Source organism: Gobio gobio (genome assembly GCF_949357685.1).
Source record: "Gobio gobio genome assembly, chromosome: 16".
Taxonomy (NCBI): domain Eukaryota; kingdom Metazoa; phylum Chordata; class Actinopteri; order Cypriniformes; family Gobionidae; genus Gobio; species Gobio gobio.
In genome coordinates, this window is record NC_137109.1 from 45,610,027 (window position 1) to 45,636,788 (window position 26,762).

The window sequence follows — 26,762 nt, forward strand, 5'->3', positions numbered from 1 at the left end:
AATAACAGCTGGTTTAATGGATTTCTTTATTATTATTATTATTATTATTACTACATCAAAGTGTATTCAATAATGGCTGAACACAAGCAACCAAGAAATCATGCAGCGCACGCATCTCCTGTTAACTAGTGCTAATAATCAGAAGTCTCCACAGGTTCTGATCTTAAAGACTGGGGTAGGCTGAACATCAGGGTGGGTTCGCTGCTCATTTGCTCTTCTGGGAAAGCGGCAGACAGCGCACTGTTAAAACTCCCAATCTGACCCTCTTCTGGAACTGGATGGACTTGATTTAGTGTCTCTTGGATGTGATCCATGTGAATCTCTCCGTCCTGCTGTCTCAGGTGCTGGATGATCTCTCTGGAGAGGTAATGAGGGTCGCCTGTGTGCTCATCTGAAAAACAGCCGGATCAGATCAGTATCACGGACACTGAGCTAGTGTACTAGTGTTGGAGAATACTGCAAAAATAACATACAAATAAGCTTTTAAAACTCTAAAATACTGCAACAAGACTCAGGGCTTAGATTAAGCCAGGAATAGGCTTTAGTTAAATTAGGACATTTAAGTATCTTTTTAAAATGTGCCTTAGAAAAAAAATATTAGGCCTGCTGTTGTGCATCTTGAAACAGAAAAATGGCGCATCCAGTTAGTTAAAGGAACACTCCACCGTTTTTAGAAATATGGCTTATTCAACTTCTTTCCTACATTTAGATATGTGGGCAAATGCATTTTTGTCTCAGTGCATGCATTGTTTTTGTTTGGCAGGGTCGCCGCTAGCTTAGCTCAGCATAATGAATGGAATCCTATGTTGCCAGCTAGCATGTCCCGAGTAAAAGCAATCAAAAAAAAAAAAAAAAAACACCTAAATACTTCTTGTGGCCTGCGTATTCACAACGAGTACAAATAGCGATGCAGATTAAGACTAGGCAATTTCCTTGGCAGATATTGACTTGGGACTATATTATGGGGAGGCACAGGCGAAGCACTGCTACCTCTATTTCCAAAGCACGCAGGCGTAGCTCCTCTTCTGAAAGCTCTGGTTCATAGAGGTATGGTTCTGGATCTTGACTGTCTAAGAAGTAACCCTCTTCGTCTCTCACAAAATCAGCCATGTTCATCACCATTCATGTACTGTATGAAAAATAGCCAGCTACTATTCACGCCGGTATGTTGACAGAAGTTGTGGGATTTCATGTGTTGCGTGATATCTCTGCGCCCAAGTAGCAGTGCTTCGCCTGTGCTTCCCCATAATATAGTCCCAAGTCAATATCTGCCTAGGAAATCGCCTAGTCTTAATCTGCATCAATTTTTGTACTCGTTGTGAATACGTAGGCCACAAGAAGTAGCCTAATTACTCGGGACATGCTAGCTGGCAACATAGGATTCCATTCATTATGCTAATCTAAGCTGGCGGCGACCCTGCCAAACGAGACAAAAATGCATTTGCCCACATATCTAAATGTAGGAAAGAAGTTGAATAAGCCCTATTTCTAAAAATGGTGGAGTGTTCCTTTAAAGGAATAGGCTCATTTTACAAGTCCCCTAGAGTTAAATAGTTGAGTTTTACCGTTTTTGAATCCATTCAGCCGATCTTTGTATCTGGCGGTAGCACTTTTAGCATAGCTTAGCATACATCATTGATTGTGATCAGTCCATTAGCATCTCATTCAAAAAATGACCAAAGACACTTTCAATATTTTTCCTATTTAATACTTGACTCTTCTACAGTTACATCGTGTGCTAAGACCAACTGAAAATGAAAAGTTGCGATTTTCTACACCTATATGGCTAGGAACTACTTTCTCATTCCTGCGTAATAGTGGCAGATCTTCATGGCCGTACCATGGCTGCAGCGGCGCAATGATTTGTTGGTATTCTGTGAAACATGGTGGTATTACACCTTCGACTTACTATCACAGCCCTTTACAACATACAGAACCATGGCTAATCACACAGGTAAATCCACAACACAATTTGTCGGCTGCAAGCCTGAAACTTTCTCTGCAACTACACGAACTTATTGCCGGTCACATTGAAAGTTACCTAGCTGGGGGCTACTTTCAGGCGCTGTAATATCATTGCGCCGCTGCAGCCATGGTACGGCCGCGAAGATCCGCGACTATTACGCAGGAATGAGAAAGTAGTTCCTAGCCATATAGGTGTAGAAAATCGCAACTTTTAATTTTCAGTTGGTCTTAGCACACGATGTAACTGTAGAAGAGTCAAGTTTTAAATAGGAAAAATATTGAAAGTGTCTTTGGTCATTTTTTGAATGAGATGCTAATGGACTGATCAGAATCAATGATGTATGCTAAGCTATGCTAAAAGTGCTACCGCCAGATACAAAGATCGGCTGAATGGATTCAAAACGGTAAAACTCAACTATTTAACTCTAGGGGACTTGTAAAATGAGCCTATTTTTTAAAAAAAGTGGAGTGTTCCTTTAAGACAGTGGTTCTCAACCTTTTTTCAGTGATGTACCCCCTGTGAAATATTTTTTCAGCCAAGTACCCCCTAACCAGCGCAAAGCATTTTTGGTTGAAAAAAAAAGACTTAAAACAGAGCACTGTGCCATCAGTGTCTGATTTATTAAACTTTGGAACAGATAAACGCATACAAAATTCAAACATTTGAAAAAAAATTACTATTTCGAACATTTTAAATGATAATAATCCATGACTAAATTTATTGCAAATATTTATCATCACTAAAATGTAGTGATTCAAACTAATGTAGTGAAAACAGTGACCATATTTCTGAAATGGAAACCGGGGACATTTCATATTTGAGTGGTCAAAATATCACTTAAATCTCATTTGTTTGATTATTAGGATTTTTGGTCTGGATTTAATACAATAAAAAAACACAAAAAAACAAACAAACAATGAAAACAGTTATTGGTAAGCTAACCATTGTAAATAAGCAGTTCAAAACAATATTGTAACATGACTTAACAAAAACACATAACAAAAATAAAACATAAATATGATAAATAAAACTATTCAACAAATATTGTAACATTTTATAATTTTATTTAAGTTTATAGGCAACTATATAAATTACTTTTTTTACTTCAAAAGTTTTGTTACGTTTATGCTTGAAAATAATTCTTACTGTCCTTAATTGGTCTTGTTATTTAGCTTTTTAGGATTATTTTAAGCAGAAAGTATATGTATTCTGCACATGTTGGTTGCAAGTGTAATTGTTTGGGGTTAGGGTTAAGGTTTTTATATTGAAGTTATAGTTCAGATGTGTGGTAATCACTGCGTTGTGACTGCAGATCTTTTGGGGACAAAACAATCCCGCACCTTGTTGAGGCTCTGTTATAAAGCACATACAATATTACTTTAAATTAAAAACGAATAGTTAGTATGTTACTACCTTGAAAGCGACAACGAGGTTTCTTTTGATATTTGACGATAATGGCGCTCTGTCTGCTCTCGACTCGTACCCCCATTTGAGAACCACTGCTTTAAGATATGGACCTACTTGAGATTAATTCAAGGAAGCTGTGCATATATGGTCTTTTCTGTGTTGGAGTGCCCCCTGGGGGGAAAGGGCAAGTTTTTGTACAGGTGATACGAGTGATTGGGGTTCTCCGTGGTGACTGATAATAAAGACATGTTGTTCTCCAGCAAAAGCCTCCGTCTCTATGAAATAAACTACAGCACTGATATTCTGGGACTAGGCCTAAGCCTTATCTGTGAAACCTGGCATTAAAGGACTTGCTCATTTTATTCATCTGAATGAAATGTCTCACCATTGAGCAGGATGAGCCGGTAACGGTTCCGGCACTCTAGAGAACTTTCCAGAATTTGGCTGAGGGTTCTGTAGAACAGCAAGACCTGCTGTTTTCTTTCTCTTTCTCCAAACCCTGCACTGCTCTCCTGGGACATCTGATACAGCGTCCGCAGCGGCGTGGCATATTCCAGAACACAGCTAAAAGTCTAGGAACAGAAACACAAAGAAAAGGTAAGACATTTATTTTCAGTGCCAGTACAGTTTTAAGCCACAAGGAGATGCTGTTTTGACAGCTAAATGATGTGCTGCGCTGCGTCCCAATTTGAAAACAGTGTGGCTGAGAGGACACTAACATTAGCGGTACGTCAAGCATTTAAAACAATATAACAACTAGTCACGTATTCAATTTCAATACATATTTTGTTATTTTGATTAGATAATTGTCAAGTATTCTGACAAAGCAGTCTGTTTGGATTTGTATGAAATGCTAACATTAATAGGTTAATAAATGCTATACATTTTTTATTTGAGTTTAAATTTTTATTTGATCTGTTAAACTTAGTCAATGCACTATGAACTAACATGAATGATTAAGGTACAATTGTATTGCTCAAATATTAATACATGCTGTGAAATGTATATTGCATAATGCATATCGCTAGCTAATACCTCCATGTTAACAAATGGGACTTGCAAAGTGTTACCTATAAAATGGACATGTTTCTAGGTTATAGCTAAAGAAACATTTATTTATAATATTATTTTAATGTTTAAATTATTCAAACCATTTTTTAAAAAAAACTATCGGTTGATTAATCGGTTATCGGCAAGTGCGGTCCAACCTAGTTATCGGGAACGGTAAAATCCACTATTGGTCAACCTCTACTCAAAACTGTCCTGTTAATATGGCTAACATTACAACAAAAGCATATCTTGGTTCTGTGACACATAGCAAAACCAACGTTATGGAGCAGAAACAACACAACCTTGGCGTCCATTTTCAGGCCTTCCCACTTAAACACTGGAAAGCTTTTCTAATATTAAACGAAGGTCCTAAATCTCTTGAAACCGAGAACTCAGTTTCACCTCACAACCCTTTTTTCCCCAGTGATATTCCTCTGAGCTTTTCTCATGTAATAAGGAAACACCATCTTAAATGCTAGCTCCTATTTTTGCATTTTCTGAAAAAGTTCAGTATGAACTCCAGTAGCAAAGAAGAGTAATTAGCATTAGCCAACCTTGTTGTCCTGGGTGATCTTGTAGACGCTGTTCTTGTAGCTACGCTGCCGCACCCCTGCTATGTCCAACTCCAGTTCTGGAAGGTTCTCGTGGAAGACCACATTAGTGTCCTCCTCTTCAGGTTTGGTTGGGACCACGGCGTTGACGGGCAGAAGGATATGTAGACGCGGAGAGCTCAGTTTCGCCCTCGTGGATGAATAATGGCTGATCTTGTTCTGTAAATCTGCAGGTGAAAGAACATAAACGTGAAAATTAAAAGGGAGCAGAATCTCTTAGAGTTGGGGTACTCGGACTTGGACTCGAGTCCAATTTTGAATGAACTCGGACTTGTCACGCACTCGGGTGAATTTGTACTCGGACTTGAATTTTGGACTCGGAAAATATCCTGAGTGCAGTCGAGTCCGAGTCATGTGTAACAACAAAACCGCCATAAAACTAAGATAAGAAATTAATGAACGTCTCCCCGCTTGTGATTTTACTGCACCACACCGGCAGGCAGCAGTAGCATCATCTTATGCTTGCAGACAATACACACATCACACGGATGCAATGCGTGGCTAGGACAATGTCTTCAGAGTCAGCAATAATTTGTTTTGCTTTTGAAAATCATAAAGAATTTTTTTGCAAGAAATCCAGTAAAAAGAAGCACTCTGCGGATTGCAAATCAACTGATGTGTCTGGCACGACTTTCTACTGACATGTTCAAAGAAAACCTAGAGAAATGTAAGTTGCTTATTATAACTCTATTACTTGAGTAAAAGTAAAAGTACTACTGGTCAAATATTACTCCGTTACAAGTGAAAGTTCTAAAAACAGATTTTTACTTAAGTAAAAGTACAGAAGTATTTGTTTTTAAAAGTACTTAAGTATCAAAAGTACATTTCCTTTTGTATGTCAATGCATTATTTTATTACTGTTGCATTGTTGTATAAATGCACTCTATGCCATCATGGTGGTTCAGTGATGCTCCATCCGACATGCTAGCATACGACCACCTTAAACTAATTTCAATACTTGTATAAAAGTTAAAACGCTCTTTACAAAGCTGCTGTCACTTTAAGGCAGAATGCATGGACCCTATACTCTGATACTGCATCCGATATTCTCCCAACTGTTTACTCTTCTCTTTCTCCCAGACATTTCAATTTTTTTTACATTTTATGAGACATGCGTCAAGTATATGCCAACTAAACTAATCTTTAATCTTTTGAGAAAACTGAAACACACTTTTAGTATGGCCATGGTGCACACACTATGCCAAGGAACCGTCTTTTTCCATTTTGCTATAAACTGATCAGTGTTCAAAAAATTGTTAGGAAACTTCACATGACCCTAGATAAATAAATAAAAACCTTTTAAAGAAGAAAAAATCATCTACTTTCAAAGCTGCTACAGAAACGACTTTCGACTTCGAGGACTTTGATAGAAATGTAGTGGAGTAAAAAGTATGATATTTGTCTTTCAAATGTAGTGAAGTTAAAGTAAAAGTATCCCTAAAAAATAATACTCCAGTAAAGTACAGATACTCAAAAAGTGTACTAAAGTACAGTACTCAAGTAAATGTACTTAGTTACTGTCCACCTCTGTTTAATACCAACTTAAATCCAAATAACTTAGGGCTGGGTGATATGACGATATATATCGGATTCTTGTGTGCATACTATGGACGTCACAATTCTTAATATAATATTGAACCGTTCGGCACTGTTGAATATCTTGAATACACGCTTGGGAATTGCGTTTTTTTTCTTTTCGTTTTCGATTTAATTAATTTCGAATAAATACATTTTTGAAATATTTCTCTCAGTTTATTTTGGCTCTGTTTGAGTGTGCCTGTGAGTCTACGCGCTGATATGAGCCTTGCTGGTTAAACGTTCATTCGCGTGCTTGTGCACTGTGTTAACATGCGCTGAGCGCGCGCACTAAAAGCCTGTCAAACACACGTGATTACTGGACTAAGTAGTCTTACTGCACTAATACTGTCAAATACACACAAGGTTAACATAAACACAGTCAGTTATGTCTAAAGTGAAAGTAAAATCGGCGTGTGTCTGTATATTAGATGTGTAGAGGTCTTAAATTAACAGCAGCGCAGCCTATAGTGAACACGCTGTCGCTTGTCCTTAAAGGGACAGTTCACCTCTAAAATTATGTCATTATTTACTCACTCTAATATTGTTCCAAACCTGTATTCATTTCTTCTGTTGAACACAAACAGTTGAATGGTAGTCATTGACATCCATATTATTATTTCCTACAATGGGACCAACTGGTTGGTTTCCGACATTCTCCAAAATATATTTTATGTCCAACTGAAGAAAGAACTTTATTCATGTGTAAAACAACTTGAGCGCGAGTAATCGATGACAGAATTTTAATTTTTGAGTGAACTATCCCTTTAATGTTAATAAAACAACAAAAGACAAAGAGAAAATCACTCACTCACTCACTCCTGACTAACTTTAGTAAATTTAATAAGAATCACTGTACATGTAATACAGTGAAGTTTGTTTTATTTTAAATGTAATTGTTTAATTCAATTTCTATAGTATTTATTCTTACTTGAATAATCCTACTTGAGAAAATATATCATTATCGTGAAATAAGATTTTAATATCGCCCACCCCTAAACATAAGAATTTGGTGATACCAGAGGCATTAAACAATTTAAATACAATAAAACAGGTTAATTTGTGTTTTTCTTGCACTTGTAATTATAAAAGTTCTACATAAAGTATATCTATGTCCATTCTAATGGTTTGAAACCATTTTTGATTGGAAACTAGTTGATCTGTTGACAAAATAAAAATGTTAAATGGCAATGGCTAGATGTTATAGTGGTATTTTTTGTTTAATTTTATATTGCCATTGGTTTAATGGGTTGAAAGTTTAAAATATTAATAGAAGATACAAATTTACAATAGCAATTTCTAATCTTTTTCAATTTAATTACACTCTGGACTCGGGCGGACTCGACTCGGACTCGGTCGATAAGAACTCGGACTTGAGTCCAACTCGGCCCCTTTTGGACTCGGACTTGATTGTTTAAGACTTGGACTTGACTCGAACTCGACAAAGGTGGACTCGGACCCAACACTAGAATCTCTCAAATTATCAAGTGGTTTTACAGGTTGGAGCTCAGGGTCATCGTTTATGCGTTCTTGAGTCATTTAAAAACCTGCATGACCATCTTTCTACCATTGAATAAGCAAACGAGAAACTATGAAGAATAATCACATTGCACATTTCCATTTGTCTGGCTATCACCAGACCAAGCTCAATCTTTTAAGATTCATAAGCTTTTGAGCTGCAGGGCGAAATCAAATCGCTGGCAGATCGGGCTGGGTTTACCCTGTCTACATTTCCATTTCCAAGATATCAGGGGCTGCCATGCTCCACAACAGCAAAAACACCATAATTCACTCATATTCACTAATATCTCATTCATGTATGCCCGTACTAAACTTGCCTTATTACCAAACGCAGCACACCATGTTTGAATATGTTGACGTATGAATAATTTTTGAGAGATGGCAAATTGAACGTTTTTCAATGTAAAATGAGGTCTGTTAGTCACACAAAACTCATCATATGGCTTCAGTAGACTCGGAATATAGTGCAAGAGTCATATGGGGCAATTTTATTGTAGTATTTGTCCTTTCTGGAGCTTCCCAGCTAACAGGGAATGTTCTCAGAAATTCGGCTAACATTCTGGCAAGTTTCTCTCAAAGAACAAACATTTCGGTTTCTCCGCTGACAGCTACGCAACTACCATTTTGACGCTTCATAAAGTTCATAAAGAGATCTGTTCATCATATAAAACAATCAAGTCTCTTCTGAAAATCTGAATTAAGATTTTGAAGCATCAAAGTGTCAGTTGCGTAGATGTCAACAGAGGGACAGAAAGCTCTCAGATTTCATCAAAAAGATCTTCATTTGTGGTCCGAAGATGAACGAAAGTCCAATGGGTTTGGAACATGAGGGTGAGTCATTAATGACATAATTTTCATTTTTGAACTAACCATAGATATACATAATAAAGGCTAGAAGTCTCTAATGTCATCACCGGCGGCCATCTTGTCACAGGCAAGGTTTCTGGCAGGCTCTGTGGCTCCTGATGTAAGGCTAGTGATCTGCACGAACACAAATACTCTTATCTCGCTGAAATCTTGACGGATTTACAAATGGTTTGGTTTCTTACAAACGTTATCAACTTGGCTATAATTCTGGATGCTTGAACAAATTATGAATAATTATTCATTAGTATGCAGTGTCATAACGACATCTCTGACGTTTATAACAAGCCAAACATTTTGAAAATCGGTAGAAAATTGAGCAAGTTATGGTTATTTAAAAAGTACATGCACCATTAAAACACAATGTTACGAGTGAGCGAGCTGACTGTGACAAGATGGCCGCCAGGTGCGGACGTCGACCTCCATTGGCCAGCAGTGCGGAAGAGACATCTAACCCTTTAAATCTCATATAGTAAGTGATGCATCATTAGTGCCCTCTAGAGGCATCAACAAGTAGTGGCTCACAAATGAATGTACCTGGAAGGACAAATTTGAGGTAGCCGATATAGAAAGACCAGGCCAAACCATGAGCCACATTCATCTTCTTCAATTCACAGATTTCTGAGATCTCCACTGGAGCAGGGCCCTGCAAACAGAAATATACAGATAAACAGAATAGACAATTAAACAGAGATCTGTTACTTTTTGAAATTATTTTTTTAGTATCTTATTTGACTTGCACTTCTTTTAATTGCAGTACAAACACACAGTTGTTTCTAATGGCAATAAGTTATCATTGAAATTGAGTGAGATGCTTGTGCATAGAGACAGGATTTCTTTCAGGATTTCCTTCAGGATTAATTTTCTGTGGAAGCTAAATATAGGGACTGAACAGATATTTAGACATTATTTTAAGGTGCAAAGTACATTTACATTCATTAATTTAGCAGACGCTTTTGTAATTTCATAAATAAAGCTCTGTAAAACATATACATCACTTTTTTGTAAGGGTAATTAAAAGTTCTACATACATGCAGTCTTCACACCCACTTGAACGCTTGGGACATACAGAAAATATGTCATGTAAGTAGACAAGTTGTCTAAAGCAAAGTGTGGGGAGACAGGTCCATATACTTTGAGATTTGGTGATAGGATGGCTAATGTCTTTATTTGACAGAAACTGCAGTTAGTGTAGAACCAGGGGTGTAGCACAAAATCCTGGGCCCTATGCATAGGCAGTCCTGATGGGCCCCCATGTTCCATGTTAAAATATATTCCAGACTTTTCAAAGGGCCCTCTCCCTAGACGGGGCCCTGGGTAGTCAGGTCCACTTTTCCCCCCACTACCACGCCCATGCGTAGAACGCTAGTATGCTATTTGTAATTCAGTTCATGTGTGTTCGCAAAATTAGCAAGATGGCAGAAGTGAAGCAGCAGAAATTGCATACAGCACCTGTTATGTAATCTATATGTAATCCATATAGTGTACTTTGAACGTTATGATTTTCTATCCGTGACCACCCTGTGCTGAATGATTTCTGGGTGTGCTTTATGTTTCCTGTGTAACATTACAAATCAAGACTTTCTGTCTGTGATATTTAAATGTGATTATCTGATATTTTTTGAAGATGCTTATCTAGACTCGGCCATGTAGACCACTTGAAAATAATTGTAAATTAGAATCGGTTGTGCCACATACTGTTCCTTTGCCATTGAAGTAACTGAACCAGTTGAACAAGTGTGTGTGTGTGTGTGTGTGTGTGTGTGTGTGTGTGTGTGTGTGTGTGTGTGTGTGTGTGTGTGTGTGTGTGTGTGTGTGTGTGTGTGTGTGTGTGTGTGTGTGTGTGTGTGTGTGTGTGTGTGTGTGTGTGTGTGTGTGTGTGTGTGTGTGTGTGTGTGTGTGTGTGTGTGTGTTAAATATCCCAGCTAACAAAAATATGTTCTAAGAGCGTTCGAGTGTTAGAGTTTTGCTAACATTCCCATTAAGTTATGAAAACATTAATTCTGAATGTTCTCATTATTTTATTTTTTATTAACATGGTTCTACTATTCTTTTTTTATATTTCAAACTTTCTTTAGTATGTAATGTAGCTGTTTGAGAATGATAAAGGTCTACAAAAATACAAAGCACAAAGTCACTCCAAAGGGAGATATTCTCTATCAGTGTGCACTGAAATTCCTGTGATGGAATTTTTAATTAATCATATTCATAACTAACATTTCTTTTTCTTGCAGGATTAACATTTATATGCTTCTGAAATCTAAATGTTCACAAACCCAAAACCTATAACAAAAGTGGGAAATGAAACTAGACCGATATCTAAATATATAAACTTGTGACTTTGAGTAACAAAGTGAAGTAATCAAGAAATCCAGATTTGCTTTTATAGTAACTGAGGGTTTTGCTGAATTATACATATAAATAACCAATCATATTGCAGAAAAATTAGGTAATGAATCATGTGACCTTTGCCATGCACCTATTCTATAAAAACTGTTGTATTCTTTTTGCTGGTGGGATTCTCACTGAAATTTATCTGAGGTCCTCCGGCTGTGATTAAAGCATATTCGGAGGAATTATCTGGAGTCTGTCTAGTTAAAGGATTAGTTCACTTTTAAATAAAATTTTAATTTACTCTCCCCCATGTCATCCAAGATGTCCATGTCTTTCTTTCTGCAGTCGAAAAGAAATTAAGGTTTTTGATGAAAACATTCCAGGATTTTTCTCCATATAATGGACTTCAATGGGCTCCAAACGGTTCAAGGTCCAAATGACAGTTTCAGTGCAGCTTCAAAGGGCTTTAAACGATACCAGACGATGAATAAGGGTCTTATCTAGCGAAATGATCAGTTTCTGCGAGAAACCGAGCAGTATTTATGCTATTATTTTACCTCTTTTCAGACAAACGTGATCATCTCTGAGCTCAGCCATAACTTCCACTAAGTGAGGTCAAAATACGACCGTGGTCATAGATATATCGATCGTAGATGCCAAATTCTATTGATCCGTACAAGCGCTAATGAGGCATCTACGTATACATCTATGACCACGCTCGTATTTTGACCTCACTTAGTGCAAGTTATGGTGGAGCTCAGAGATGATCACGTTCGTCTGATAAGAGGTCAAATAATAGCATAAATACTGCTCGGTTTCTCACAGAAACTGATCGTTTCACTAGATAAGACCCTTATTCATCGTCTGGTATCGTTTAAAGCCCTTTGAAGTTGTACTGAAAGTGTCATTTGGACCTTGAACCGTTTGGAGCCCATTGAAGTCCATTATATGGAGAAAAACCCTGGACTGTTTTCATCCAAAACCTTAATTTCTTTTCGACTGTAGAAAGAAAGACATGGACATCTTGGATGACATGGGGGTGAGTAAATTATCAGCAAAAGTTTATTTAAAAGTGAACTAATCCTTTAATGCTGCGCAGGTTAGTGGAACGCTAGAGATCTTATTCCCAAGTGATCATAGGGGGGCGAGACCTCGTCCGACTCAGAGTGAGGCTCTTCTGAGGTTCTGATGCAGTCAAGTAGCTATAATTCTTAGGCATCTAATATGGTCAGAGTAGCTACACTAGACGTCCACCAACGTGGTCTGGTCATAATATTGCAGGATACCTGTTTTACCTTGAGACAATGGTGTAGGGGAGTTTCTACCACATTCCTGAAACGCCTCAATTGGAGTCTTCTCTTGGGAATGTACACATCACAATAGTCCTCATTTAATTAATTCCTGCCCATGCAAGGTTGAGGTCTGGTTGGGTTGTGTTAGTGGTGAAACTTGCAATTATGGTAAAGGGCATGACATTTCCTGGGAGTGGTTGACCAATCAAACAGAGCGTTACTGACAGACTGGACAGAGAGCTGCTGCAATAATGTAAAATATCTGAAATATAATGTGTTCAAGCATGACAACCTAGACCCATAGTATAAAAAGACTTATCATTAAGTCTCTTATCATTTTGCTAGTATTATAGAAACGTCCTTTTTGAATGTTCTCCGGCCATCTTAAAAAGTATTAAGTAGTAACGTAACGTCTAAAGAACATTAGACGAATGTTCAAGTATGTTTCAGAAAAACTTTTTTTTTCCGTTAATGTTTGGTAACCTTAATAAGGGCCAGATAACTTTGAAAGAATGTTCTTTTAACGTTACTGGAAGAATGTTTATTCATAACTTTAAGAGAGCCTTGTCGGGATGTTCTCAGAAATATTTTTGATTTGGACATGGATATCTTTCTCCTGGCATGGGATAAATCTTACCAGCACCCCCAGGCTGTTGAGCAACAGGGAAACGGCGCACATGATGGTCATGATGCTCCAATGCTCGTGAGAGAAGGAAACACCACCTAACATTAGCGTCAGGAATATTGCACACATTCCCAGAATGACATGTCCTTTAAAGCAAGCCTGAACGATCTCATTTATTCTGCCGTGATACCTGGAAAAGAGCATATTATATTGAAACAATACACACAGACACAACAACTTCATCCCAGATCAAATAGTATACCATTGTTTTCTAACCTTTGCTTTGAATGGAAGAGCCATTCCTCTGCAAACAAACACATACTGTGAATAAACGCTTCCACTGTGAGGCACAAAGCGATCATTCCTGCTCTCTCCATGAACCTGTCAGAGTCCAGCAGCCACGCAAACACCAGCGTAACCAGGCCCAGTCCAGCAGCACACACCACCGGCAGCCTGCTGCGCGCTCTGGGGACGAGACCATCCTCGCCCAGCACAACAAACATCTGGACACATCACATTCACAGTTTAGACATCTGTATGGCTAGTTGTGACATAATGTCCATAACACCAAGTAATTTTGCCCCTAAAGTTAGTGCACTTGTTTGCCAAGGAGACAACAGTGTCAGTGTCAGTGTTTTTTACAATTATGTTTTTTTTCTTCTTAAACTTAAAACATTATTAGCCTTCTAAGATTAAAATTACCCCTTGCAAGACAAAGGAGTAGGCCATTTAATTTCAAACATTGTTCAAAATGTAATTTCATGGGTGTGAATACGCCACAGAATGCTTTTAAAAACAATATATAGTTTGAGGGAGAAACGTTTATTATTTTCATTAAAAAAAACCTGGCCTTAGTGCGATTTCAGCAGAGGTGGACCAGAGACCAGCCCCGGGTACAGGTCTGGATATATGCACTGTTTGACATTATACACTCACCTAACGGATTATTAGGAACACCATACTAATACTGTGTTTGACCCCCTTTCGCCTTCAGAACTGCCTTAATTCTACGTGGTATTGATTCAACAAGGTGCTGAAAGCATTCTTTAGAAATGTTGGCCCATATTGATAGGAGAGCATCTTGCAGTTGATGGAGATTTGTGGGATGCAATGCTCAGTGCCCAATTGGCACTAAGGGGCCTAAAGTGTGCCAAGAAAACATCCCCCACACCATTACACCACCACCACCAGCCTGCACAGTGGTAACAAGGCATGATGGATCCATGTTCTCATTCTGTTTACGCCAAATTCTGACTCTACCATCTGAATGTCTCAACAGAAATCGAGACTCATCAGACCAGGCAACATTTTTCCAGTCTTCAACTGTCCAATTTTGGTGAGCTCGTGCAAATTGTAGCCTCTTTTTCCTATTTGTTGTGGAGATGAGTGGTACCCGGTGGGGTCTTCTGCTGTTGTAGCCCATCCGCCTCAAGGTTGTGTGTGTTGTGGCTTCACAAATGCTTTGCTGCATACCTCGGTTGTAACGAGTGGTTATTTCAGTCAAAGTTGCTCTTCTATCAGCTTGAATCAGTCGGCCCATTCTCCTCTGACCTCTAGCATCAACAAGGCATTTTCGCCCACAGGACTGCCGCATACTGGATGTTTTTCCCTTTTCACACCATTCTTTGTAAACCCTAGAAATGATTGTGCGTGAAAATCCCAGTAACTGAGCAGATTGTGAAATACTCAGACCGGCCCGTCTGGCACCAAAAACCATGTCACGCTCAAAATTGCTTAAATCACCTTTATTTCCCATTCTGACATTCAGTTTGGAGTTCAGGAGATTGTCTTGACCAGGACCACACCCCTAAATGCATTGAAGCAACTGCCATGTGATTGGTTGATTAGATAATTGCATTAATGAGAAATTGAACAGGTGTTCCTAATAATCCTTTAGGTGAGTGTAGACCAGCGGTCAGGAACCTATATGGCTCACCAGGTCTCTCACCCTTTACCAACAAATGTTTGATTAAAAATTAGACGCATCACTAGAGATCAGCTTTCTGCAGAAAAAGCAGCTTTTTAAATTCCTTTACTGAACTTAATGAAAAGTTTAGAATAATGATATATTTCAAGTTGTGCGTGTTCAGTGCTGTTCGTGAGTGTCATGACGGCTGTGGTAAACTGCTCCTTCACTCAGATTCAAGCAACGATATAGCTTGTTTGTGATCATCAGTGTTGGGGTAACGCCTTACAAGTAACTTGAGTTATGTAATCAGATTACGTTTTTTAAGTAACTAGTACAAATTACTTTTCAATTTACAACAAAATATCTGAGTTACTGAGTAACACAAGTTACTTTGTTTTTCCATGTATTGACTGGTGGTGTTGTGTGCACTGTGTGAACATCATGGAAATTGTAGTTTTAGAATAAATGTGAGCAGGCATTTACCCATCTCACAAATTCAGTATTACTCAAAATGAATAAAAACAGTGAAATGCGATCTCATAATATTATACAAACCTGCAACAATTAAATTACACAAATCTCCCTTTATTAACCAATGTCTTTGCTGCTGACCTTCAATGATCCACTTCAACCATTATAAGCAAAAATGACTTTAAATAGACATCACATTTGTTTCTTTTTTTTTTTTATTGCTGAACTTTCTTCTCCTGCAACCTGTTATTCTTCAATTCAAAATGGCAGAACAACTGAAAAGGTTTTTTTTTTCTTCTTGTAACTGTGCCTTCTAATGTGTTTGCATTTCTTTCAGCCTGAGGCTTATTCGTTACTTTTGGTTTGAAAGGGCCAAAAATATAATTTAGTTGTTGTTATTATTAAAAAACAAACAAACAAGCTCACCCAGGTGAGAAAAAGTAACACAAAAGTAATGTAATGCAGTACTTTCCATAAAAGGTAACTTACGCAATTAATGACTTTTTTAGGGATATTGCATTAATGCATAATTTTTTCCCAATGGTGATGATGCTGCAAATAAAGATTTTTAGAACAGCAGCGGAAATATTTAAGTAGGTATATAGGCTAAAAAAAGTGACTGGACTAAAACCTATCCTTATTGAAATTGTGCTCTGATGTGCCTGGCAAGAGACATTTCGACATCTTTCGTGCTTGCACTTCGAGCGGAACATGGATAAGCGGTTGTGCGCCTAAACGGCCAAACAGAAATATCATTCCATACAAAATGTCCGACTTGATGAGCCTTCATGTAAACACAGTCAACGTAGCACTGTGTGTTAGCAATGTCTGTTTTTATATACTCGCTCGCTCTTGTACACACACACAGACACAAACACAGAAATCCTGAACAATTAATTCCAAATTGCAACTTGTTTATTTTTTGTTGTACATTTGTTTGTGTAGCTGTATATGTGATGTTATGAGTACATTAGGTTAAGAATTCCATTACCCAGCATGCCACAGTAGTTAGCCATGTGGGGAACACAGAGTTGTAGATATATGCAAGTTGTGAAAGGGTTAGTTCACCCAAAAATTAAAATTCTGTCATTAATTACTTACCCTCATGTCGTTGGACACCCGTAAGACCTCTGTTCATCTTCGGAACAGAAATGAAGATATTTTAGTTGAAATCTGATGGCTCTGAAAAGCCTCCATTGGCACAATGGCACGGTTCACTCTCAAGACCCTTAAAAGGTACTAAAGACGTCGTTACAAAGTCCATCTCACTACAGTGGTTCTAAAATAACTTTATGAATCGAAGCTTCATGATGCCTTGTTTTGAAATCGTCATCACTATGTAAGTCGTTATTTAGGGTTTTTTTGCGCACAAAAACTATTATCGCCGATTCATAAAGTTATTTTACCACTGTAGTGAGATGGACTTTGTAACGACGTCTTTAGTACCTTTTAAGGGTCTTGATAGTGAACCGTGCCATTGTGCCAATGGAGGCCTTTCAGAGCCATCAGATTTCAACTAAAATATCTTCATTTCTGTTCCGAAGATGAACAGAGGTCTTACGGGTCTCCAACGACATGAGGGTAAGTCATTAATGACAGAATTTTCATTTTTGGGTGAACTAACCCTTGAAGTAAAGATGAAAAACCAGCCACCACGCCTCGTCTGCTTATTAACAGTCTAAGCAAAACAACACATGGTGTCAGAAGTGGCCGTGAGCAGCTACGGAAGGAAGATTTGCTACGGGAGAGCCACGAAAAAAAAAAAAAAAATTCTCTGGTCGCGTGAGTGTAACGCGGCTAATAACGCAACATGCTAAAAGAGTTTGCTATGGCATGTGATGGCTACAAGTGGCAGTGAAGCGGGGGACGAGGGACAGATCGAACAAGTAGAAGAGGATTTTGTGCCCGAATCGGAGGACAACCAGCAACAGGAGAGGGCTGGGGAAGTCCTGGTACCCCGACGTGCAGTAATGGAGAGGTTAAGTCCACCCACTTCCATGCAACTGACTGGTAATCTTGCTGATAATTGGAAGCATTTTAAGCAAAGATTTAATATATATTTAGCAGCAAGCGGAGCAGGGGGTTAGGATGAAAAACTGAAAGCTCACATCCTTTTGCATGTTATGTGAGAAGATGCTTTGGACATATATAATAGCTTTCAGCTGGATGAAGCTAATCTGACTTTAGCAGAGCTAATGATAAAGTTTGTTAAAGTTAGTACTTTGTGCCTAGTCAGAACGTGACTTTTGAGACGTACAAGTTTTTCACCCATGACCAAAAGCAAGGAGTACCTTTCGATCAGTACTTAGCAGAGCTTCACACACTAAGCAAAACATGTGAATTTGGCACCCTGAGAGATTCACTAGTGAGAGAACACTCAGAGAAAGACTGCTCAGAGAGACTGGACCGACAGATAAGTGTGTCACTATGTGCAGAGCAGCAGAAACCACTCGAGCACAAGCAAAAGAGCTTAGGAGAGGTGAAACAACAGTGCATGCAGTAAATAAAGAACAGAGGAAAAAGAAAACATTTTCCAAACAAAAAGACCAGAAGGAGAAATCTACAGAGTTTAAATGTGGAGGCAGCCACAAGCCAAAATCATGCCCTGCATTTGGAAAATCTTGTAACAACTGTGGAAGAAGCAACCATTATGCAAATCAGCTTTTAAACAGAAAGTTCACGCAGTTGATGAGGAAGAGGATGATGATGAGGAGGAGTTCATTGTGGATGTAGTGAAGGCTCGTACAACTGAAAAAGAGGAATGGATTGTGCCAATCGAAGTGAATGAGACGATAATACCATTCAAGGTAGATACAGGTGTCCACGTAAACCTGTTATCTTTTGAAGCAGTGGCGGCTGGTCAATAGAGGGCGCTGGGGTGCCGCCCCCATCAAAATTCCAGAAATATACATGTATACAAAAAGGATATAAAAATGAAATAAAAATAAAATTGTTTACTCATACAACGTGCCGCCTGTTAGTAAGAGCCTCAGCATTTAATAAAAACTGGCTTTGATCGGTTAACTATTTTATATGTTCTTCAATATGTTTCATGCACGAGGGACGCAGATACAAATAGATATCTATCTGAGTTCAAAAATCTACGGGCAGCATGTGACTTGAAGCTGGTCTCTAATTGGTTTCTTAAAGATCCGTCCCTGGCGAATCAGATTTGGATGCATGTTATTTTATCCAATCTGATTGGTTCTCATCATCTGTCATTCAACTTTACGCTCTGTGCGCGGGTGACACTGTCACTCCGACTCCGCCAAAACCTTGTTAGGATGATCACTTTCGTAGAGATGGCAGCAGTTAAACCAAATTCTTTCACAAGGCGTTCGCTGGAAGAAAAAAAAGGATAAAAGATCCCGAACCGGACCAACGCGACTTACAAATCCAGCAGCAGGCCAGTGACAGAGGAGGAAGCTGCACTCGGAGCTTCATGTGCTTGTTAGGAGAAATGTAGGTGGCTGGCTGGATGTGTTGTTAGCAATGCCCTTTATTGCTTTCCCTGTCTTTTATTTCAAAGTGTCGGTACTGAAGTTTTGTGGACAACAACGGGGGTAAGAGACCTCAAATATCTGACTGAAATATGCAAACATCATGACACTACTGAGATGACTGACTTTAATCAGAGAGTCATTGAGAAATATGCTGGCCAGAAAGAAAGGAGAGCAAAAGTCAACATGCTAGTCTGTTGTTGCTGTTTCCTTTTGTTTTTCCTTTCCTCATTCAATTAAATGTGGGAAATGAATGTGTAAAAAGATAAAAGTGAAGACACTGTTTTCTCTTTAATGCTTGAATTTAGTCAACATGCATCTTGATACTGCTTTGTATTTATTTGAGCCCCCTCACACACACACTGAAAAAAAACCAGCCGCCACTGTTTTGAAGACTACAAAACATTGATGGTGAAAAGCAAAATTCATCCTATAAAAATAAAGGTGACAGGATACACTGGAGAACGTGTTCCTGTTAAAGGTGGATGCATCACAACCTTCAAACACAGAGGCCAGCAGAAAGAGTGCTGCTGCTGATCGTGGATACAAGTGCACAACCAATCCTGGGACTCAAGACATGTACAAAGCTCAATCTGGTCAAAAGAGTGTTTGTAGTGACATCCTCAGATACTGCAAATGATCATGACTCACTCATGGAGGAGTGTTTCAAAGGACTTGGATGTCTACCTGGAGAACACAAAATACGTGTGGATAAAAGTGTGTCTCCTGTTGTGCATCCTTGTAGGAAAATCCCTTTTGCATTGCGTGGAAAACTGAAAGAGGAACTAGCGCGCATGAAAAATTCGAGGTCATCAAGAAAATAGATGAGCCAACTGACTGAGTCAGCTCGCTTGTTGTTCTGCAAAAGAAAACCGGTGCTCTGAGAACGTGCTTGGACCCAAGGGACTTAAACAAAGCAATCAAAAGAGAACACTTTAAGTTACCAACCAGAGAAGAAATCATGGCACAGTTTGCTGGAGCTAAATGGTTCAGTGAACTAGACGCTTCATGTTTCTGGCAGCTGAGGCTGGATGAGGAGAGTTCGAAGCTGTGCACGTTTAACACACCCGAGGGCAGGTACAGGTTTCTTCGTCTGCCATATGGTATCTTATCAGCGCCTGAAGTCTACCATAAGACTATTCCCATGATCTTCGAGCACATACCAGGAGTAGAGACAATGATGGAGGACATCATAGTCTGGGGGTCGAATCGAGAAGAACACGACGAAAGACTGAGAAAAGTGCTAGACAAGACAAGGGAAGTGAATCTGAAGCTTAACAAAGACAAATGTGAGTTTGGAGTGACAGGGCCGTTTCTAGCTATTTTGACGCCCTAGGCGAAATCCTTATTGGCACCCCCCAGCCAAATCTTAAAAAGCAACATGGTATTACTGGTATCCATTTTAATCCTTATTAACAAATATGTACAAATACTAATTTGGAAACTATGTATAAAAGCTTGACCAGTCACATGAAAGTAACAAGAATAAATATTGATTCAGTGTGGTCTTTGTTTCTCATTGACGCTTGAGCTTCCCTTTTAAATAACACAACGCTATGCCCTGTGCGACACTATTAAAACTGAATGAATCGATTCAGCTTTCAACACCATCCGTAAAGATGCATTCAATTCGACAAAGCGGTTTAATAAAGGATGTAATTAATATTGTGAATTAGCACATTTTATTATATTGGCCGTTAAAGTTTTATATGGGACAATTACACACTGATCCTTTAACAATGCTTTGGCACAAAAACGTACACCTTTTGGAGGTGCAAGTAAGAGAAGAAAGCTTCATAGAGTCAATATATAATGATATCATGAAAAGCAAAAATTAGTGTGGTTAGCCTATATCTTGCCTCTACAATACACACCGAGCAATATTACGCTACCTGCCCATTTCACAGCGTGATTTCTCGACTGCCACAAATACGGCCCTAACAAAATACAGATTTGTGCACTTTTTATTGAATTTAGCTTTGTGTGGTTAAAAAAAGCGTTACCTTGCCAAAGCTTTGACCGAGCTCTTTGATCTAATGGTGTTGAGCGCTCCAAATGTAAACTTTACATGCAACAGTCAAGTAATTGACAGTACTCTGATCCAATATAGGAATCGTCTGATTAACAGTAGGCTACTCTATCCCAATAGTGTTAGGGGAACCAGTGGGGGCGGCAATCATATTTCAGGGTGGCCGTGACACCCTTTACACACACCCCTGATATGCGTTCATTGGCGCCCCTTCAGCTGATGGCGCCCTGGCCTGCCTAAAAACGGCCCTGTGGAGTGAAAACACTCACCTTTGTGGGAGATGAAGAGGGGGTGAAGCCCGACCTGAGAAAAACGTCAGCAATCAACAACATGGAAAGACCAAACAACAAAGATGAGGTCTGATGTTTTCTGGGAATGGTCACCTATCTTGCCAAGTTTGTCCCACAGCTGTCAGCACCTCTAAGGAGTCTTCTTGAACAAAAGAATTAATGGATCCGGTCCCATGAGCAGGAACAATGTTTTGTGAAATTGAAAGAGACTCTGACACAGGAGCCAGTGTTAAAGTTTTACGACCCAGAGAAGAGAACAAGGATCTCAGCAGATGCGTCGCAGTATGGCCTGGGAGCGGTGCTGCTGCAGCAACACGACGAGCAGTGTCGCCTATGACAAGCGGCGAGTCCAGGTACGCTCAAATTGGGAAGGAGCTGTTAGAGAGCATGTATGCATGTGAACATTTTCACCAATACGTCTATGGTCAAGCTTTTGAAGTAGAAAATGACCATAAACCTCCGGTATCCATCATGTCCGAACCTCTGAATGACTGTCCCGTACGGATACAGCGCATGCTAATCAGACTGCAAAAATATGACGTGCACATGATAAACACACAAGGGAAATGCATGTGCGGACAGCGAAAAAACTGCAGAAATATTACAGGCATATGTGGACATGATTGTAACGTCTCTACCAGTAACAGCTGACAGAACAGAACAAATACGGAGAGAGACAAATGCAGACGAAATGATGAAAGAACTCAAGCGCACAGTACAGACAGGTTGGCCCGAGAACAAAAAAGACTGCCCCGCGAAAATACAAGACTACTGGAACTGAAGAGCAGAGCTCAACGTGGTGGATGACATAGTGTTGAAGGGGAGCAAGTTTGTTATTCCATCATCATTACGAAAAACAAATGCTCCAAAAGATACACGAAGGCCACCTCGGAGAAGTCAAGTGTAAACGACGGGCGAGAGAAGTAATGTACTGGCCGAAAATCAACCAATATATCAGCCAGACAACAGCGTCATGTGAACTCTGTCGCACCCACAGGCCAAAACAACAAGCTGAGCCGCTGATGACTCATTACTATAAGGTTGGAACTGACCTATTTGACTGTGATGGAAAGAGTTACATAGTGGTCACTTTTCAAACTATCCAGAAGTTGGAGCGCTGCAGTCAACATCAAGCAAGGCAGTCATCAGCTTTCTCAAGACTGTCTTCGCAAGACTGTTTTCGGACAATGGGCCCCAGTTTTCCAGCTGCAAGTTTGCTGCCTTTGCCAAAGAATGGGGGTTTCAACACTCTACGTCAAGTCCAACCTATCCAAAGTCTTGGCAGAAAGCTCTGTGAAAACAGTAAAAAACATGATGAAAAATGCACAGGACAGAGATGACTTTCAGAAAAGCTTACTGATCTATAGGAGTGCACCTCTACAGAACGGACTATCACCAGCTCAAATGCTGATGGGTAGACGCATTCGCTCTAACCTACCTGTAAATGAGGACTTGCTTACTCCCCAAAAGCGCACACAACGTCAGAAAAGTAGGAAAGAAGAGGAACAGAAAGCGAAACAAAAACATCTGTATGATAGAGCAGCAAAACAACTGCCAATGTTAAAGCCTGGAGACATAGTGCGTCTCAGGGACATCTCTACAGGCACGTGGAGACAAAAGGGACAGGTGGAGGAGGAGGAGGTTGCTTCTACAGGATTCAGACGGAGAATGGGTTGTGTCTGAGGAGGAATCGCACGGATCTTCAACTACGGCCGACTGAAAAGGACACTACAGCTCAGGAGATGATTCAGCAGGACATGGCTGAATCTATAGAGCTAACTGACAGTGGTCTGACAGCAGTGTCTGCGTCACCATCTGTTGCGACACCTTCCAAACTGTCGAAATCACCAGCTGCTGAAAGACAGGCTATGTCAGGACATGTCATCGAGAGTTGCTAAAGTCTCTTTAGTTTGTTTTGCGGAATGAAGGAGCAACATGGAGCCTTAAATTAGTCTATAACAGTTTAAAAAAAGTTGTTTACAAGTAAAGTTTCATTTAGTTAAATAAGTAAAAGTAAAGTTTTTATATATATATATAAATAAGAGCACTTTAAGATGGCTATGTTTTATAGGGTACACTTTATTTCTTTATAGGGGGAAAGATGTGATGTTATGAGTACATTAGGTTAAGAACTCCATTACCCAGCATGCCACAGTAGTTGTGAGCATGGGTGGAAGGCCAGGGTGTTGACGTAGCCATGTGGGGAACAAAGAGTTGTAGATATATGCAAGTAAAGATGAAAAACCAGCCACCACGCCTCATCTGCTTATTAACATTCTAAGCAAAACAACACAGTATATGGATGGACCTAATAAAAAGTTAGGCTACTATTGAAACGTTATTGAGGAAAAAACTAAGGAGTGTTTGGTGCGAAAAGTGTGTTTTAGTTGATTTCTTTCATGTGGACAAAAGTGCCCTATTGTCGATTGCTTTTACACTCCCAAACTCCTGAAAAGTTTACTATGAAAGCACTTATTTTCACTTCTGAATTGGTTCCTGTTTTGAACTCTTTTTTTTCCCTTGTGTGTTTTGTAGTAACCTACAGCTGTGCATGAGAATATGGCTATATCATTATTCAGTGGATTTACAGGAATCGCAGGTTTTACGATAATGAATACCACTCCTTATTCCTCCACAAACGTCTCTAAAGCTTTATTTGGATACAGGTAGTACTATTTAGTTACTTTGTATTTCACCTAGAATGACCAACAGAGAGATTAACCCAAATACGGAAGACGAAACCACAAGCAGGTGAAATTTACAGCACCTGCTGCTTTATTTATATTTCCAAATGTAACCACAGAAATTACTGTGACGCAAATACAAGGCATCATATAGATGAAACATTAAAGCAACACGACAGCTTTATCACAGTATCATGACAGTATCAATCATGACCGGGTTATTGTGTGCTTGCAGGAAAAGGCTAGGCTACTTTCAAGAAAAGAATAAATGCATACCACGCGAAACCCACATTAAATAGCATAGCAGCATGTAGCTACATGTACATGTATTATATGTATATAATAATATAATATTTTTGTCTATCCCCCTTTTTAGGCAGTTTTATTTTCATACCACCAGTGACCAGAGAGGTCAGTCAGCTAATAAACTGAGACATTTAAATGCAATTTTAAAAGTAAAACTATATTTAAACACACAGTGGTCCCCAAACATATTTGGACTCTTAAGCCATATAATGAATGAATATCATTGCATCAGATAAAATATGTTTTAACAGTATGATCTTGCCATCTTTTACCCATGCTGCTTGCTTTGATATTTTCCCCTGTCATACAATTGCTGTACATTCAAAGAAGGTTGGTTATAAGACATTTTCAATCTTACCTTGAATTAGATGGTAACAGGAGTGATTTTTCAGATTCTCTTTCTTCTGTGCCCACTATAAATCTATCTCTATCTCTATCTCTATCTCTCTATCTCTTTCTCTTTAATGGTTGGTCTTTACTTTCCTGCCACACCTACTTTTTTTCTGGCAACATTCAGTTTCACTTTCAGTAAAAGGATAATGTGTTCATACGCTGTTTTGTAGGTTTCATTGTTACGCCAGTAGAAGGTCTCTATGATGGGATCATTCATTCACTTGATTTATGGTTCATTCAGGAGTGCCTGTCCTTTTTATGTGAGAATCGTTTGGATGAGTGACTGTCCTTAGGAATGAGTCAGTGAATCATATTTGATCCGATTCGTTCAAAAACGCAAAAAGAGTCACTGATTCATTCCTTCAGCCTATTCATTCAGGAACGAAACATGTTACTGCCCTTATACAGTAAATGCTGCTTCTGGAGGATGCATTTCAAGGTAGGACGGGATAAAGGCATGTCCGAATCCAGTGTTAGCTTCACTTCCTGTCTCTTGAGATATCATCTGACGGATTTTTGAAGGCAGGTTGCTTTTCAAAGGATACACCTATGCTGTAGGTGTCATTGCCTGATAGTGAGGCAACAAGTCAGCTGAATGTACTTTTTTTTTTTAATGGTCGTAAAGTAATTACTTCTTCATAATAAGTATGTGATTTCAGACGCAGCCACTGTCTTATCAGTGAGTCACTGAATCATTACTTCAGCTGATTCGTTACAAACACTGGTTCATCAAGCACAAACTCTCTTGAGCAGGTACTTATTTTAGTAGGGAACTATGCGATTTTTTTAAATGATTATAAGTCATTATAAGTGAGTCATTATTTCAATCGATTCATTCAAAATCACTCATTTATTCAGGAATGAAACAAGTGAATATACCTATAAGTGAGTCACTGAATCATTGATTGAGCTGATTTGTTCAAATAGCCGATTCATTCAGGAAAGTGGCTATTTTATAAGTGGATAGACAAATCATTAATTCCTTCATTCTTCCAGAACGAAACAAGTGACTGGCCTTATGAATGAGTCACTGAATCATTCATTCAAACGATTTGTTGAAAAATGAAACAAGGAATTAATCAAATGATAACCACTGTGTTTTGCATGTTGCAACTGATCTGCTGTAGCTGCAGGGTTTCTTTGTTTGGCAAGCAAAATCTACATCCATTCAATTGTACAGCTCAGTCGGCTGGCGAGTCAGTACAAGATGGGTAAAGATGACCCTGATAAATGCTAGATCGTTGGTAAATAAGACGTTTATTTTACATTACTTTTTTTTATAACTAACTTGGTTGCCAGCTGAGGATGTGAGTACTTTCTCTGAACTTGTGCCTTCAAACTGTACTTTTTTTAAACTGCCTGGGAAGGGTGGTAGCCTGGTCTTACCAGACTCTCGTACATTTCATTAGTACAGAGAGTCTGGCCACTCTCCATTGACAAGCGTTTACTTCCTTGAAGGCAGGTACTCTGTTGAAGTTTAAACTATTGGATCAGCCCAGAGCCACTCTGGATCTGCCATAACCAATTGCTAACGTTTGGTCGTGACGTATGTCATGCGCCGTTCGCCTATTTTTAAAGTCTGTAAAAATAAATGTGCAGCCACCTCAAAAAAATTTAATAAAACCTAAAACTTGTGCATCGGATTGTGATTTATTCACAGTGGAGGGGAGATTTTTGTGATCGGGAACGCGCTGCTCACGTGGTCCGTAACATGATTGCTGTAAATAAAATGTCATATGCTTGGTATGATAAGAATAAATGCTGCCGTAAATAACGGCCCAATTCAAATGTTTACGTGCTTTTCTTCCTTTTATTTTTTGAGCGTGATGAAATATATTGCTCTTTTAAATACATTTATAGAAATACAAGTCTAGAAATGCATCCAAATTACAGCGAAGCGCAACCGCTCTGTGCTCTGCAGTGGTCAAAAAGGAT

General features: G+C 39.0%; 1 protein-coding gene across 2 annotated transcripts; it reads right to left on the reverse strand.

The window, feature by feature from the left end:
• On the reverse strand, window positions 1-25,057 carry sting1 (stimulator of interferon response cGAMP interactor 1). 2 transcript variants are annotated; one of them, XM_079838299.1, is made up of 8 exons: window positions 24,793-24,897; window positions 22,497-22,735; window positions 13,522-13,748; window positions 13,258-13,435; window positions 9,532-9,640; window positions 4,978-5,201; window positions 3,759-3,945; window positions 11-391 (listed from the first exon to the last, which is right to left on the reverse strand). In XM_079838299.1, exons 3-8 carry the CDS (start codon window positions 13,746-13,748, stop codon window positions 132-134), a joined length of 1,185 nt encoding a protein of 394 aa, XP_079694425.1. In that variant the 5' UTR covers window positions 22,497-22,735; window positions 24,793-24,897; the 3' UTR covers window positions 11-131. The 2 variants fall into 2 exon arrangements, with proteins under 2 accessions (XP_079694424.1, XP_079694425.1); XM_079838298.1 differs by lacking the exon at window positions 22,497-22,735 and having other exon boundaries at window positions 1-391; window positions 24,793-25,057.
• Window positions 25,058-26,762: the final 1,705 nt, after the last annotated feature.